General features: G+C 49.0%; 1 protein-coding gene and 1 pseudogene across 2 annotated transcripts; both read right to left on the bottom strand.

The window, feature by feature from the left end:
* Window positions 1-14695: 14695 nt before the first annotated feature.
* LOC136499877 (uncharacterized) lies at window positions 14696-15405 on the bottom strand (annotated as a pseudogene).
* Window positions 15406-16232: 827 nt separating this feature from the next.
* LOC136499221 (uncharacterized) lies at window positions 16233-17258 on the bottom strand. 2 transcript variants are annotated; one of them, XM_066494931.1, is made up of 2 exons: window positions 17190-17258; window positions 16233-17038 (listed from the first exon to the last, which is right to left on the bottom strand). In XM_066494931.1, the coding sequence occupies exon 2, from the start codon at window positions 17021-17023 to the stop codon at window positions 16355-16357; it is 669 nt and encodes a 222-aa protein (XP_066351028.1). In that variant the 5' UTR covers window positions 17024-17038; window positions 17190-17258; the 3' UTR covers window positions 16233-16354. The 2 variants fall into 2 exon arrangements, with proteins under 2 accessions (XP_066351028.1, XP_066351027.1); XM_066494930.1 differs by having other exon boundaries at window positions 17139-17242.
* Window positions 17259-17518: the final 260 nt, after the last annotated feature.

Genomic DNA, 17518 nt, shown 5'->3' with positions numbered 1-17518 from the left:
GCTACCATTTCTTCTTCCTCCATCACCTCATCATCATCACCATCGTCATCATCATCATTGTTGTCAGTGTCCTTCCCTCATTCCCACACCCGCAGCATCCGCTGCTTCTTCGTCTTCATGTCTTCCTTTGCCTTCCTCAGCTGCTCGACCTTGGCGTGATTCGCTGCCCTCACGATCGAATCCCTCGGTAGTGGTGCCAGGTGATCTATGAGGGTGAGGTCCCTCGGCTGGTCCTGCCCCTCTCAAAGTTAGTCTCACGGGGTCGGGAAATCAATTGAAGAGAAGGCAAGAGAAAGGGAAACTTACGAAGACAACATAGCCTGGCTTTGGCCGCATCGAAGGATGCCCCAGCACTGGGTAGATGAAGTCGAGGGCAGCACCCGCTTTGTCCCGCAAAGGCTCCATCATCTCCTTGATGCATTGCACAATCTCGGAGTTGGGGAGCGTTCCCTCAGCGAGTGCCATTCCATCAAATGACACCTTGGGTGCCATCGCGTATAGCAGGAGCGTGCACATCATCAATGGTGCCACCCTCCTCGCGTGGTAAGCCCCGATGATGCCCAACCCTTTGAGGTCATTCTTCTTTAGGATGTGGATGGTAGCGATGTGGTCTTGAATCTTCTTCTTGTCCTTCTCTGAGACGCCCCACTTCCTCCACTGCTCCGGGGCCTCTTCGATCAGGCACCCAGTGAACTCTGACAGAGGGGCGGCGGCGTCATTCTTGAGGTAGAACCACTACGAGTTCCACCCCTTGTTGGATGTTGAGAGCCGCATGGAAGGGTACTCGCCAACCCAATTGTTCTAAAGTTGAATGTTGGTGCACCCCATCGGCATGTGCAGCTCCTGCCTGCCGCCCTTCTCCCTCTTCTTCTAGAGGTTGACGTCGAAGAAATACCTCCACAAGTCAAAGTGGGGGCTAATCCCCAGGAATCCTTCGCACAACACGACGAACGTCGCCATGTGCTGGATCCCGTTGGGATTGAGATGTTGTAGTTCAATCTTGTAGAAGTGCAACAACCCCTAGAGGAATTTGTGGGCAGGTATCGTGAGCCCATGCTCTTGGAAGTGGGCGAACGACACCACATAGCCGTCGGGCGGTGACGGTGAATCCTCGTTGCCGGGAAGCAACCACTCCTCGGTCGAGGTTCGCACGTGGAGATGACCGTGATGGACGAGGCCCTCCATGCGCTAGAAGGTGGTGTCGAAATGGCACCACAGATCCATTGGAGGTGGGGGTGGATGGATGCGAGCTCAATGGCGGCGGAGATGCGGAGGCAGGAAACCTAAGCGTTGGTGGTGGTGGCGTGGCTACGGAGGTAAGGATGTAGGCGTGCGTATGAAACACGGAGGGCTAACCCTTTGGTTTTATAGGGGTGACGGGTGCGAGAAAACTAACCGCCTGCCTAGATCTCCACACCTGCCATGACCTGTCACCATGTCTCATCACGGGGCATACACACGCAACCTATGGCTGCCCCCTCTGAAAACACGCCGGATGTTTTGCCTCCCCGAACAGGCCACGACCCATCACAGGTAAGAGGGATACGGAGCCAAAAATGCTCCTATGACCCGTCTAGGCCCCGACGGGTTCGACAACCGCTCTAGGCACCTTTAGAGTGAGGGTGGAAAGGGATGGGCCCACTAGCGGCCAGTACCCGGGTGCACGAGCGCCATGGGCATCCTAGCCCATGTTTGAGTCTCGACCGGATACGATCCATGGTTTTTCCTCGAAGAAAGGCAGAGAGCCCTCGGGACCGGTCGAACGGACCCAAGAACTATATGGATTGACTGCTGAGAATCTAGAGTCGGTCACCAACTGACCCAAGCTAGGCCCCACGAACAGGATGCCGGGGCCCCACTCGGACATGCCCGTTAGCAAGCTCACCAAGCACGACACTAGAGCCATCGAGGCAAGTGATGTTAGCTCAACCCCTCCGATTGTAGAAACCGTGGATGGGGTGATGAAGACAAAGATGAGCTAACCCTCGATCAGACCCCCGCTATAGGTGGGGGCTCAAGGAAAGTTGGACTCGCAAGAAGACCGAAACACGCGATCACAGAATGACAGACCCCCGTAGGGGTCTGAATCAGGAAACACCTTTTCTGACCCACCAAATCTCATGGCTATACCCCCAAGGGGTCCAATCAGGATGAAAGAGAACCGCCATCCTATCGGGACAAGCCGCAGGCTACAAAAAGAAGGCCAAGGCCCTCAAAGTCCTCCTGTCTGGAAAAGCCTCCAAAGGAGTATTCTACTCCTCCGTAGGCTCGGGAGCTACTGTCGAGTATCGATATTAGGGATACCCAAAGCAAGGGAGTTAGTGCCCACGCTGACTTCCTCGGACAGAGCAAGACGTATTAACATGTCTCGCCCGACCCCTTGGGTATGGGCTCCGTCTCGCCCAACCCCAAGGACGCAGTTTCCGTCTCGCCTGACCTCGAGGCTACGGGGGTCTCGCCCATGGCTGCGGGCTCCGTCTTGTCTGACCCCCAAGGGTCGTGGGCTCTGTCTCACCTAACCCCGAGGTCATGGGGGTCTCGCCCAAGGTCGCGGGCTCTGTCTCGCCTGACCCCCAAGGGTCGCGGGCTCCGTCTCACCCGACAGGGACCCATATCGCTGCCAACCACTCCAGGTCCAGGCATATGGGCCTAGGTCAAAACTCTGACACCAGGGAGGAGACAGGCACGACTCGATGCAACCCGAGGCCATGACGGGCCATACCTAAGGATTCGCATCAAGAATAGCATCGGGCATACCAGTGTTGTTCTGCCTAACCCTCATACGAACGCTGACAGGCGCGTTAGTTCACCACGATGTCAACCAAGATGGGATGGAACGCCATGACCGGTAGATGACGCCCACGCATGGCGCTAGTGACGGGCAAGGCCACAACGTGGAGCCATCCCTATTGACATCTATAGGATTGGTGGGACCCGCATGAAGGAGAAGAAGGACCCGACGATCCTGGAAGCCTTCCTCCCTCACTCGTTCTTCTCATTTTCCTCCGCTATAACCCGCGCTTTCCCTTGGCCTATGAAAGGGAAAGTAGGGCGCCCCATGAAGGGGATCCAGATCCGCACAAAGACCGAACCACGAGATAAAAACACAAGAGCATGCCACAAGCACACGGCTGAGCGGCGATCGAGCTCTCAGCACCCGTTCATTCCTTTCACCAGAGACTTGGGATCCTTTCCCTCTCTCGCTTGTTTGTAACCCCTACTGCAAACTAAGTGCCGGTAACACGAGCAGCAACAAACTGGACGTAGGGACATTCCGCCCGTACTAGTATAAACCCTTGTGTCCTCCGAGCACACCATCTGAGCCAGACGCGCAAATACAAATTTACTCTTCCGTGGTCCGAAAATACCGACACTTCTCTTCTCCCCACTCGATCTCGTCCAAACCGCCGGTAGCGAGAACGGCAAAACCCAAGGCTAGCACATCCTTCTCACCCCCATCTATCCACCTTGAGTACCTCGCGAACCCGTCTCAGTTAGCCATCGCCATTGATTTCTAAGGGATGCCGGCTGAATTGGGGTCGGCGGCGGCAAGCAGGTGCAGGGCATCGGGCAAGCCACCATTGATCACTTGTCCGGACTAAAACTGCCAACATGTATTGGAGTTGAAGTCAAATCAGTCGTGGTCTAAAGGTCAGACCTTCTATAGCTGCCCAAATTATGAGTCAATGTTTGCTGATGTGATACGATGTTGGCTTGAGCAATATGTAGAAGAATGGAACTGATTGCCCATTTTTTCATTGGTAGGAAAGCTATATCCAGTATATGAAGACTTAAGCTAAAAAGGCGGATGCTTGGGAATGGAGATGAAGAACACATGGTGGACAGTGATGGCTTTATTGAGAGGAATGTGATTGGCAATGAAGCTAATGGACACATTGATAACAATGAGAAGCTGAAGAAACTAGCAAATACAGATGCAACAGTTGTGTTAGATAACCTTAGAACTTTGATCAGTATATGATATGATATAGCAGAGCTGTTGAGATGCATTATTTGTGAGTGTTCGATAGGTGTAGGTGTGCTTCTGTTGGTGGTGTCTATTGAGATGAACAAGTGAGCTATGGTTCTAATCTGTATATTAAACAGTCCATGTAAAATCTAGTGTTTGAATTGAAATGATGTGTTTGCAGTAATGTCAATGTTATTATCATATTTACCATTGCTACACAAGCTTATTCATTCTGGACTGAGCTTCGTGAATACATGAATGCCAAATTCATCCAAGACTGAGCCAATACATTTAAGATGGGAATTTGAAACTGCTGGAATGCCAAATTCACGTTGATGCATATCACCAACATATATAGTTTGCTTCTGGCCCAAGATAGTTTGCTTCTGCATGGATTAATGTTCCAATCCTTCTGCACTAGTTTTCTCAAACTGCTACGTGACATCTTGGTATCAGCTCTGAATACCTCCCTGTATTTGCTTGCCAGTCAAGTTGATGTGCATCTCCAGATATTCCACTCCCTCTGGAAATTGTGTTGCCCAACATAGGTCTTCACAAGGAAACACTTTACTCTATTGTCAAAAGATGCATATAAGTTCCATGGGCAGCCCTATGAATAATGAGCGCTCAATCTTCTCTTGTCATTCCTTGGCATCTTTATATCAACCCTATGTTTAAGACTATATATACTCAGTAACTGCCTTCCTTAGATGCTCAACTATTGCAAATGTCTAGCCTATTTTGAATGATGGATTGTCCAAATCCTCTTCCCTAAAGGCCTTGAACCTCTTGTTGTTTGGCTCTTCACCATCTGAATCTGGCAACTAAAGCCCTTCATCATTTGTTGACAGGTCTTCATCATCAGCCATTTCTTCATGCTGAAACTTCTGTCCCTTTAGCCTAGTTGCTTTCTTCCACTTGTACATTCTCATGCCCCTACTAGCTCCTTCATCCAATACATCCACATCAACATTGTCAACAAACAGGTCATCATCCCCATCATCTATCTCATAATTAGTATCAACAAAGTCTGAATCTTCTTCATCAGTACCCTCAATGACAACACTGGCCTTCCGACACCATGCTTCCTCTCTATCGGTCTATCGTCGTCTTTCTTTGAAATTGCTTGCTTGCTTTGGCGCGCCACCGGTGCTGCTGAATGCATGGCCCTCGTCCTGGCTATATATATCGTCACGCCGTCAGTCAAGCACTGCGTGCACCCTTAGGTACTGCAGATGGCAGTGGTCTGCTACGTGGAGAGCGCGGCGAGCATCTACCCCTACGAGATGATGGCCAAGTGGGTGGCACACCTGCTCGACGGTGCCGTGCGCCTGCCCAGCGTTGTGGCCATGGAGGAGAGTGTGGTGGAGTGGGAGCGGTGGGGGCATGGGCCAAGCGCCGCAGCGGCACTTTCTTCGTCAAGTCATGCATCGCCGCCATCACGATGTGGTACATTGACCAGCTGTGCCGAGACATGGGGTGCAATCCCAGGAGGAAGCGGAGAGGGGTCCTCACTGAATGGCTGCAGCCATACGGGCCAGCGACTATGCCGGCATCCAGTGAACTGAGGTGAGCCGGCCTGCCAGGTGATCATCAGTACCGTCCATGATTCTTCGTCCAGCGTGCATAATAACGAAGTTGCCATCCAAACTTATAATTCAAGTATTATTAGGAAATCTATTTGTGCTTTGCATTCGGGCGTATAATTTGTTGCGTAGCTATTTATATCAATTTGATCTAATAATAATAAGCTAGCTATCTTTGTTGGATTTATTTAATTGATTTTAGTTTAATCTTATTTACTTAAATCAAATAAATTCTAAGGTCTGTAATAAATGTAAGGTACAATGAAGGACTAGTCTCATATGAAAATTTAACAAGAGATTGATTCAGCTTAAATGAGTGGCTATTGTATGCACCTGTTGCGAGGTTAAAAAATAAAGCGAGCCACAAGTCCACATGTTGTGGCATAGACTTTAGCCTAGGCCCGTTGTGAGGTTAAGAAAGATGGAGAGCGAGCCACAAAGCCCATGTGTGATGGCATAGGCTTGTGCATAAGCAAACCAAGTGTAGCTGCAGGTTTTGTAGCTCCAAACAACAACTGGCAATGTGTTGGAGGAGTATCTACAATCTATCGGACCTTCGACTATTGTCATGGGTATACATTTCTCACCCGTGAAAGTGAGAAGAGTAGGAATAAGGGACACACGGATAGCCATAGATCTACGTTTGCGGTTTGTCAATTGTCAAAGTGAGAAGAGTAGGAATGAGAGACACACAAATGGGATAAAGAGTGATGGACTAAGAAGGGTGAAAGCGAGGGACAAATGAAAAAATTACTGCTTTTAATTTAATATTTATTTATATATATTTATGGTTTAATCGATTGAATTATTTCCTTCTCAGTAGGTGTGATTGGGGGCCTCTTTGGACCTCCTTAAGATAAGGAAAATGAGATCCAAACAGGCAGATTATAAATTGGGATACCTGTGATCCAACCACTGATTATGAGAATCCAAGACCTTGACCCTACTATACGAAGATAATTGGTGTAAAACGCACTCAACCACCTATACTATCTTGCTATAAATAATTTAGGGATCCAAACAACCTAGATTTTTTTAATTAAGAATTTAGATTTTACAATCACTATCTATAATCTAAATTCTCATAATCCTTAGTACTAGGTCCAAACAAACCCTAGAAAGGGAAAGGAAAAAAGAGAGAGGTGGGCTTTGTAAGATACACAAAGGATTCTACTTCCAAAATGTTTTGGTCTAGTAGGCCCAACCTACGTTGCCCAGATACGGATATGAGTATCGGATACGATACGTATCGGATACACAGATACGCAATTTGCTAAAAAACAGTGACACGGTATAAAACCAATAATTCATATATAAATAACTCAACAATCATCACATGGGTCCATCTACTCGTGCTAACAAAGATTAGACAAGAAAAAAATAGATCAGAGAACATATATTGTACTGTGTGTCTTGCCTGACAGCCTGAGCGTCAAGCGTCTTGCCTGACAGCCTGAGTGGAGTGCCGAGTGCGGCTGCAAGCATCGAGGCGTCGTCAATACGATGGGGAGGAACCGAGGAAGCGCTGACCGCTAGTCACGCACTCACGCACGACGTTGGGCCTTCACAGGCCGTATCTAATTTGGTCCATACGTGTCCAATACACGTATCTGAGTGAATACGTATCCAATATTTTCAGTACGGATTGGATACGTATCCGAGCCATATCCGTGACGTATCCATATCCTATACGTGTTGGATACGAGAACGGACCCCTCTTGAAGTATCCGCGTATTGTAGGACCCAACTAACTTGCTTGACTCACCTTGCCAAAGGCCAGCCTTGCCATGCAAGGTAAAACCTTATCTGAACAGTCACCCAAGTGTCACGGCAACACCTACTGTACCAGCATTGCCTGAAGACGGCCCATCAGCGGTACCTCGTTCGGCAACAGCACAGAGGAAGAGTGAGCGTGTTAAGCTTCCAAGTACTAGTACTACTGGGCCTCAATGGGCTTGATCCCTAGGTACTAGAAGCAGCTATGCTGCTGGGACAGCCCACCGGTAAGCCGGATGTATATATGGGAACATATGCTCACAGAGACGAACAACATGTATGGAACCAAACAAACCAAACTATAATCATTCATCTGAACCCAACCCCGTGCTCAGCTTCTTCTTCCTAAGTCTGTCTTCCTTTTCCTTTCCCCAGTTCAGTTATCCTAACAAACCTAGTATCAGAGACGAGTCGATCCTGATCCCGTGAGATTCCCTACCCATCGATCGCCTGAACAAATGCTGTCGGTTGGTCCGAGTTTTCCGGTGGTAAGTGCGCTACTGAGTACCGGCGAACTCCTGTAATTCCGATGGTCCGTTCGACGATTTGTGGCGAATCTCTTCGATCTGGCGAGTCCCCCACCCCCACCTCCACCACCACCTCATCCCCACTACACCCGATCCACAAGGAAGCTGGGAGCCATGAGTCCCGAAGGCCAACAGCTGATGGCGGAGCTCCAGCGCCTTTTCAAGGAGCAGATGCAGATCTTAGATCGGCGTTTCGTAGATGCCGGGCACTCGGTGGAACAACGCATCATCGAATCGGAGACCCACCTCGACGGCCGTATCGCTGACTCGGAGGCCCGCATCGACACCATCCTCAATGAGTCCGAGCGCCGCCACGACGGTCGCCTGAAGATCATCGAGAAGGTAACGGGCAGCCTAGAAGAGTGGCGCCAGGACGCTAAGGGAGTGCTCGATGATATGCGCCTAAAGGTTCTAAAGTTGAACAAGGCATGGGACCAGTCCGTCGTCGAGCAATCATCGTCTGCTCCAGGCCTGATTGCGTATCCACCAGGTGTTGAGTAGACCGACAAGCGCCCATCTGCTGTCGAAATGGCTGCTCGGCCCAGCGGGCACGGCGTCGACACACCTCCACAGGAGAATGAGTTTGGGGTTGTCACCACCCTCACTCATTCCCCGGCCAATGGTACAAACTCAATCCCTCAATTCCATGGTACTGCTTATGATCTGTATACCGCGCGTAACAAACCTCCTGATCCCCATTCCTAACCGCCTGGTCGCTTACCTAAGTTTCCCTTTCCCACCTTCCATGGCGAGAACGTTCGGCTGTGGATTTCTAATGTTGAGGATTACTTTGACATGTACCAAGTTGAGTCCCACCTCTGGCTTAAAATCACCAAACAACTGTTCAAGGATACTACCACTCGGTGGATCCAATCTATAGAACCCCTCCTGAAATCACTTGATTGGCCCACTTTTTGCCGCATGCTGCATGAGCGCTTTGGCCGTGATCAACACCAAATTCCGATCCGTCGTATGTTCCATATTCACCAAGAGTCCACTGTCACCGATTATGTCGAGCGTTTCTCTGAATTGATCGATCAGCTCAAAGCCTATAACCCAAACATTGACATGATCTACTATACAACTCGTTTTGTTGATGGTTTGTGTGAAGATATTCGTTCTGTTATTGTGGTTCAATGACCCCAAAATTTGGATACTGCGTATACCTTGGCTCTGTTGTAGGAAGAGGTGGCCGATCCTTCCAAGTGCAAGGACGATCGGCGTGATCCGGCATCTTATCATCGACCGACATTCAGGAATGCGTACCCTCTTCCTCCTCCACCGGGAGCAGGTGATCGCAATTCCAAACCTGATGATGCTGGCTTCACTACACCCGCCAATGCCAAGACGGCCGAAGACAAGCTCCAAGCGCTCCAAAACTATCGTCGAGCCCGAGGTCTCTGTGATAAGTGTGCAGAGAAATGGTTGCGTGACCACAAGTGTGCGGCTATTGTTCGACTACACGCCATGCAAGAGGTACTGGAACTCTTCACTCTCACTGAAGCCATTACTAAACCTGATGATGCGTCACCTGCCGAAGAACAAATGTTCCTTGTCATTTTGCAAGAATCTATTTCTGGAGTTGCTGGTCCTCGCACCATGCAGTTTGTTGGCTTTATTCAGGATATGCCCATTGTTGTTCTTGTTGATTCCGGCAGTACTACATCCTTTCTCAGTACTCATGTTGCTGATAAGCTGCAGTCTGTTGCTTTGAGCCCAGCCAGTTATAGAGTACAGGTCACAAATGGTGATATTTTACAGTGTTCTGCTATTGCTGAGAATTGTTGTTGGTCTATGGCTGCTCATTCTTTCACTCATTCTCTGAAACTCCTGCCATTAAGCTCTTATGATATTGTTGTTGGAATGGATTGGCTCGAGAAGTCCAGTCCAATGAGGGTGGATTGGAGGAACAAGTGGATGCAAATTCCTATGGGGACTTCCACTGTGGTATTACATGGCTCTCCTGAATTGCAATCTTCTGACATGGTTTTTCAGCTGTTGTTAGTTCAGTCAGGGATTCAACCTAATTCTAAGGCATCCCAGTTACCAGCTGATATAGTACAGCTCCTGCAGGACTTTAAATCAGTGTGTGATCCACCTTCTGAACTTCCTCCAGTCAGGCCATATGACCATACCATTCCATTGGTTCAAGGGGCTAAACCAGTCAACATCAGGCCCTATCGATATCCACCAGCCCTTAAAGATGAAATAGAAGCCCAAGTCTCACAAATGCTTCAGCAAGGTCTAATCCAGCCCAGCAGCTCTTCCTTCTCATCTCCAGTGCTGTTGGTGCAAAAGAAAGACGGATCTTGGCGTTTTTGTGTTGACTATCGATACTTGAATGATCTTACAGTCAAGGGCACTTTTCCTATACCTGTTTTTGACCAACTCATGAATGAATTATCTAGAGCTCACTGGTTTTCAATCTTGGATCTGTTTGCTGGCTATCATCAAGTTAGACTCAAGGAGGGTGAGGAACATAAGACATCATTCTCCACTCACTCCAGTCACTTTGAGTTCAAGGTCATGGCGTTTGGTCTCACTGGAGCTCCGAACACTTTCCAGCAGGCCATGAATTTGACTTTGGCGCCCCTTCTCTGCAAGTGTGTTATAGTATTCTTTGATGACATTTTAGTTTTTAGTCCAACTTATGAACAACATTTGATTGATCTCAGGAAGGTGTTTGAGCTTCTGCAGTCAGAGCATTGGCACATCAAATTATCTAAGTGTTGCTTTGCTCAACAAAAAGTTGTCATATCTTGGCCACATTATCAGCTCAGAGGGCATTGCCACGGATCCTGCTAAGGTTGAAGCCATTGTTACATGGCCAACCCCCTCTAATGTGAGTGAACTTCGCAGTTTTCTGGGTTTGGCTGGTTTTTACAGGAAGTTCATCAGACACTTTGCTGTCATTGCCAAGCCATTAACTAATTTGTTGAAAAAGGGCACCTATTTTGTTTGGACATCTGATCATCAGCTAGCTTTTGATACCTTGAAGCAAGCCATGAGCTCGGCCCCAGTCCTGGCTATTCCAGACTTTACTAAACCATTTGCGATTGAAACGGATGCATCTAACAATGGTGTCGGTGTTGTTCTTCTACAGCAAGGGCATCCCTTGGCATTCATCAGTAAACCATTGGGTCCACGTACTCAAGGTCTGTCCACATATGAGAAAGAGTACATGGCCATCTTATTGGCAGTAGAGCAATGGAGATCCTATTTACAGCTTGCTGAGTTCCTCATTTTTACTGATCAGAAAAGCTTGATACACCTCAACGAACAGCGCCTGAATACAGTTTGGCAGCAGAAGGTTTTTACCAAGCTTCTTGGGTTACAATATTAGATCATCTACAAGAAAGGGGCTGACAATCGTGTAGCTGATGCTTTCTCTCGCCGACCACATGCTCCAGAATCATGTTTTGACGTGTCTTCTGCAATCCCACAGTGGTGTGCTGAAATTGTGGTCGGCTACTCTTCTAATCCTCAGGCACAGCTTTATATAGCACAATTGGTTGTGGACCCATCTGCGGTTCCCAATTTCACTCTTCAGAACGGGCTTCTCCGCTACAAGGACCGCATCTGGCTTGGTAACAACAAGAAATTGCAAGCTCAAGTGATACAGGCTCTGCATACATCAACAGTCGGTGGACATTCAGGTGTTCCGGTTACCTATCATCATGTCCGTCAGTTGTTTGCCTGGACCGGAATGAAATCTGGTGTGCATCACTTCGTCACCACTTGTCCTACTTGTCAGCAGTCCAAGCCTGATCGGTCTCGCTATCTAGCCCTGCTGCAACCACTCCCTGTACCGTCCTCTGCATGGCAGTCTATCTCCATGGACTTTGTTGAAGGCCTTCCGCAGTCTCATGGGTACAATTGTATCTTGGTCGTAGTGGATCGCTTCTCCAAATTCAGTCATTTTCTTGCCCTTAAGCATCCATTTACAGCACTAGGCGTGGCTAAGATTTTTATGCAGCAAGTCTACCACCTTCACGGTTTACCATCTTCCATCATTTCAGACCGTGATAAAATATTTCTAAGTACTCTATGGCAAGAATTGTTCAAGCTCGCTGATGTCCAGCTGAAGATGAGCTCCGCATACCATCCACAAACGGATGGCCAAACAGAGCGCGTGAATCAATGTATGGAAACTTTTCTTCGCTGCTTTGTTCAAGCTACTCCAGTAAAATGGTTTGAGTGGCTTCATCTTGCTGAGTTTTGGTATAACTCTAGTTGGCACTCGGCACTGGATCGTTCACCATTTGAAGTCCTCTATGGCTATTCTCCTCGATATTTTGGCATTGATGCTATTGATGCATGCCCATCTGTTGAGCTCACTGACTGGCTGGAAGACAAACTGGTCATGCAAAACTTGATCAAGCAGCATCTGCTATGTGCTCAGCGTCGTATGAAAGACCAAGCTGACAAAAAGAGATCGGAAAGAACTTTTCAAACTGGTGATTGGGTATATCTCAAGTTGCAACCGTATGTCCAGTCTTCTTTGGCTCCTCGTGCAAATCAAAAGCTGTCGTTCAAGTTCTTTGGTCCTTTCTAGATTGCCGCTCAAGTTGGTTCAGTAGCATACCGGCTCCTTCTTCCACCAACTTCACAGATCCATCCAGTGTTCCATGTCTCACAATTGAAGCAAGCATTACCTGTTAAGCATCAAGTGGCTGAACTTCCATCTTTGTTGACTGGGTTGCAGGTTCCTGAACAAGTCCTTCAGCGTCGTGTTTCTTCTAGCGATTCTTCTGCTGTGGTTCTACAGGGCCTCATCAAATGGTCTGGACTTCATCCATCATTAGCTACATGGGAAGATCTCGAGCCTCTCAAGCAACGGTTCCCCAACGCTCCTTCTTGGGGTCAAGCAGGTCCTAAAGGGAGGGGGAGTGTCATGGCAACACCTACTGTACCGGCATTGCCTGAAGACGGCCCATCAGCGGTACCTCGTTCGGCAACAGCACAGAGGAAGAGTGAGCGTGTTAAGCTTCCAAGTACTCGTACTACTGGGCCTCAATGGGCTTGATCCCTAGGTACTAGAAGCAGCTATGCTGCTGGGACAGCCCACCGATAAGCCGGATGTATATATGGGAACCTATGCTCACAGAGATGAACAACATGTATGGAACCAAACAAACCAAACTATAATCATTCATCTGAACCCAACCCCGTGCTCTGCTTCTTCTTCCCAAGTCTGTCTTCCTTTTCCTTTCCCCAGTTCAGTTATCCTAACACCAAGGCAATCTGTCCTAGACCCGAACAACTACTCCGCTCCAACTTCTACTCAGCAGGTGACGCAAGCCTCAACAATGAAATCAAACAACCCCTTTGTTCCTTGGAGACCGATGAACCTTGGGTGTCTATCGGGTCAGGCTTGCAGTTTCTCCTCCTATGCACGAGGGATAATGGAGGTTCAAGTGAGGTCACGGATCTAATGTTGGAGAGGTGGTGTTGGTGCTTCAATTAGTTCTAGGCGGTTCCGGTCCAACATAGAAGACCTCTTCAGCATTCCTGTTCAACACTAGCAAACAATTAATGAAAAAGGTGTTCGTCTAGAAGGAGGGAGCAAGGGGTTCTCGACCTAGAGGTAGAGAGGTTCCTAGTGAAGAGTTCCGAGATTTGGCAGTTTGATCAAACTATTCGTCGTCTTATGAAGTGTTGTATTCTCTATTACTGATTCTAGTAGGGGTGGATGTCGGCCCCAGCCCTGGTCTAGCCCCAAGAACATTGAATGCATCCTTGTAAACTTATGCCTTGTACAGTCCAAGATTACGAGGACTAGAAGGCCCAACTCCACCCCGGTAGCCCACCATATGTTAAGTTCAAATTCTAGTACTTATTGTATCTTTTATCTAAACTTTTTTCTTTTGTATTTATTAAGAAATACATTCAAGGACCTAGTCTATACTATAATGAGTTAATTTGTTTGGTGTAATCATCGGGGAAGGAGTGTCTCTACTTTGATATATTAACCGACGATCCTGGTCGAGTTGATAGTGGAAAGAGACGAGTGCCCAGAGCCAGGGTTACATATTGAATTTGTTACACCACATATAAGCGAGGTGCTTGTCTTTCATCCAGAGATGGTAGGATACGTGTGTTTGGTTTGAGGAATCAACTTATCCTAAATGGAGTAATGCATCGTGAGTTCATTTCTTGAATATAGTTGAATGACTCCATTCTTCGTACTTTTTTTTTTTGGAACGAACGGCTCCGTTCCTCGTACTAGTACTAATTATTAGCATGTGATAAATGAGGTAGTAATGGGATCAAGCCATTCTTTTTCACAAACCAAACAAAAAACTAGAGAGTGAGATAATGATGGACCACATCATTCTACCAACCAAACACCCCGTTAGTTACTAAGATGGGATAAACAATCACCTATATCATGGCACTAAAGATGTCGGGTATTTTTCTTATCGAAGAGTTACAATGTAGTAGTATTGATTTATAAACACGTAAAGTTTTAAGTTAATAAAATATATAAACTTATCTAAAGTAACAACTTACAAAGCTTATCAAAGCACACCTCCTATATACCTTAATCACCTAAACTATACTTAGGATAAACAATCTCTAAGAAGTTACAGCTTCCATCGAAACATAAGATCATCCTTGAAGCACCGACAACATACAAACATGGACATGAACATGATATCCTTGGAGAACTCAGAAGTACCGACAACATATATGCAAAGCAAAAGCAAGCATAGAACTGAATTAAGCCTAAGAACTAGTAACAGCTAATAATTAATTAGACACGATACAAACATCGGATCACACCTTCGTTCCTTTGAACATCAAGCGCAGTTGCTGCCATTACCGTGGCATGATCAAGTCATGCGGTTCTTGGCCATGTTCCGGTGATTCTCTGCAGTTCCACCAGTCGACCTGACCCTCTTGATCCTCTTGCACCGTTGCCGCCTTCGCTGGAGGTCCTTGAGAATGCGAGACTCCTCCTTAGCCCGAGAGACAGCCCAGACGGCGTCCATGGTTTCTCGACCAGGGACGGAGCCCACCATGGCGCGGAACCCCACGTCCTCCGGAAGCTTCTGGCACAGCATGCGAACCACCGGGGGTGGTCTGCGGCGGCGGCGGCCAGAGCCTCCGCGTGGGCGATCTGCTCCAGGAGCGACGCGTCCTCGTCGTCGTCGAAGTGGAAGTCCAGGAACCTCTGCCACGAGACCGAGGGTGTGGCGACGCCCAGGTCGTAGGTGCGCGCCACGGCCTGCCACACCGCCCTGCCGGTGCCGTGCCGGGCGTAGTCGGGGAGGAGGCGGTCCGAGAGCGCCGCGAGGATGTGGCCGCGGCACACCGCGTCGTCGCGCGCCCACTTCTTGGCCGTTGCCCGAGAGGCGACGTCGCCGGCGGGCAGAGCCGGAGCCGGAGCCGGAGGGTCGTCCGAGAGCACGTGGGCGACGCCGAGGGTGTGGAGGCGCAGGAGCACCGACTCCTTCCACCGTAGGTAGCCGTCGGGGCCGTCGAGAGGTTCGATGAGCATCGCCATTGATCAAAAGTGCCTCGGGTGTTGCCGATCGACGGACGGTTGATGTTCTTGGTGCTCCGAAGTCTGAACTGCAGTTCTTATTGGCGGCAGGGAAGGTAGGCGGGATTGCTCTGTTCTGAAAAAAGGAACCGTTTGAAGGCGCGTCTGGCCTCAGTTGTTGTACCACACAAACTGCACAGTAAGGAGCAGAAGGATGTAAATAAAGAAAGCAAAAATAAGCGCCTTCAACTTCCTGAACCATTGGTTGTGGTTCACAGAATGTCATGCGGGCTGTAATGTAAACCGTTAGCTCTCTTGTGTTGAGAAACTGCAAAGTTACTCTCTGATGTGATTTTCTGGTAACTTGCTCTCCATAAACCTGGATGATTTTGTGGCAAACTGTTTTTTTTTTTCTGAAGATGTGGGGAAAATTTACATCGGACTGCTACTCAGGTGTGGAACATACCGACCGGTTAAAGAGCGATCTAGTCAGTTGGAAAACAAAAACCACAGGAGACAGAGACATACACCCCATACGTAACAAACTAAAACCTGTATATCTTCTTCAAGTGATACTATGTGACAAGGTTCTGAACACAGTCAATCTCTAATCTCAAATCTAATATATATAATTCCGCAAGCATCCTCTGTGCATAGGAGAGGGATTCAGACTGGTTGGATGAGACAGCAAAGAAAGGCAACGGGCACTTGGGCAGGGAAAGATGTAGCATTACTTTGTTACAAATTCACCAAACGCAATGCAATGGTACTCGATCGTCTGATGATTGAGCCCATCTTCTAGCATATCAGTTACAAACAGCAAAAAAGCACAGCTACCAGAAGCAGTACTAATCTGCAGCAACATAGAGGACAGTTTCCATGATACAGTTCGTACAACTCCCATCTCCATCTTCCACAGCAGAATGTCATTGCCTCATTGGTAATTCCACCAAGTCACCAAGACTCCGTGAAGATGGCAAGTAGTAACAGAACCTAATCGTTTACCTTAACGGCGACGATGGCGATGCCCAGTCGTCTTCCTATCGAGCTCCTGCTGCTCCACGCAAGTCGCCTCAGCCTGACCCAGGCGTTCCTTTTGGTCGTCCAACTGAATGCGCGTCTCCTCCCTGAGCAGAGCAGATTTCCAGATCCTCCTGCCCATGCTCATCTGGCCACACCTGATCCGTGTGGCCATGTCCGCCGGGAGCTTGCCGCAGATCCTGCTAGCCATTGCATAGTCGGAGGGCGGAGGGTCCATTGTGGCGACCAGAGCCTCCGCGTGCGCGAGCTGCTCCAGGAACGAGGCGGCGCTCTCCCTTCTCCTGGAACCGGAAGCGGTGGAGTGGAGGAACCTCTCGTACTGCCTCGGGTACAGGACAAACGACGCGTCCACGGCCTGCCACACCGCCCTGCCGGTGCCGTGCCGCACGTAGTCCGGGAAGATGCGGTCGGAGAGCTTGTAGAGGATGTGGCCACGGCACACCGCGTCGTCGCGCGCCCACTTCTTGGCCGCCGCCGCCGCCGACGACGAACCAGCTTCGGCCAGTGCCGGAGCGGGCGGCTCGTCGGAGAGCACGTGGGCGACGCCGACGCTGTGGAGGCGCAGGAGCACCGACTCCTTCCACCGCAGGTAGCCGTCGGCGCCGTCCAGTGGCTTGATGGGGAGAATCGCCATCGACGATCAAAGGACCTGACGGACGAAAAGATCAACACACCACAAGATTAATCGAAAATGCATTGGACAGCGATGAACAGACGAAAATGCATTGGACACAGTTGATGTTTCGAACCTACTAGGGAGAAAAAGAAGATTTCGCAAATCGGTGGCGGCGAAGGCGAACCTCAGAGTTTGTTCGATCGACAGGTGATGTTCTTCTCTTTTTGCGAGTGCTGCGTTCTTGGCAGGCAGCAGGGCTGCAGCCTGCAGGGGAGGAAGGAGGATATGCAGGGGTAGCAAGGCAGCAACAGTTAGCTAGCTCTCTGTCCCGACTCCCGATTCCTAACGGTTGGATTTCGAAAAGGAGATTTCTGAAGGCCCGGCAAGGTGGACTACGGTTGGGCTGGGCGTATATGATATGGGCATCCAGAGGCCCCCGGCAAGGTGGACTACGGTTGGGCTGGGCGTATATGATATGGGCATCCAGAGGCCCACTACCATGGCTTGTAAGTA

Source organism: Miscanthus floridulus, chromosome 13, assembly GCF_019320115.1.
Source record: "Miscanthus floridulus cultivar M001 chromosome 13, ASM1932011v1, whole genome shotgun sequence".
In the NCBI taxonomy this organism is placed as follows: domain Eukaryota; kingdom Viridiplantae; phylum Streptophyta; class Magnoliopsida; order Poales; family Poaceae; genus Miscanthus; species Miscanthus floridulus.
This window is presented reverse-complemented; position numbering and strand designations above follow the sequence as displayed.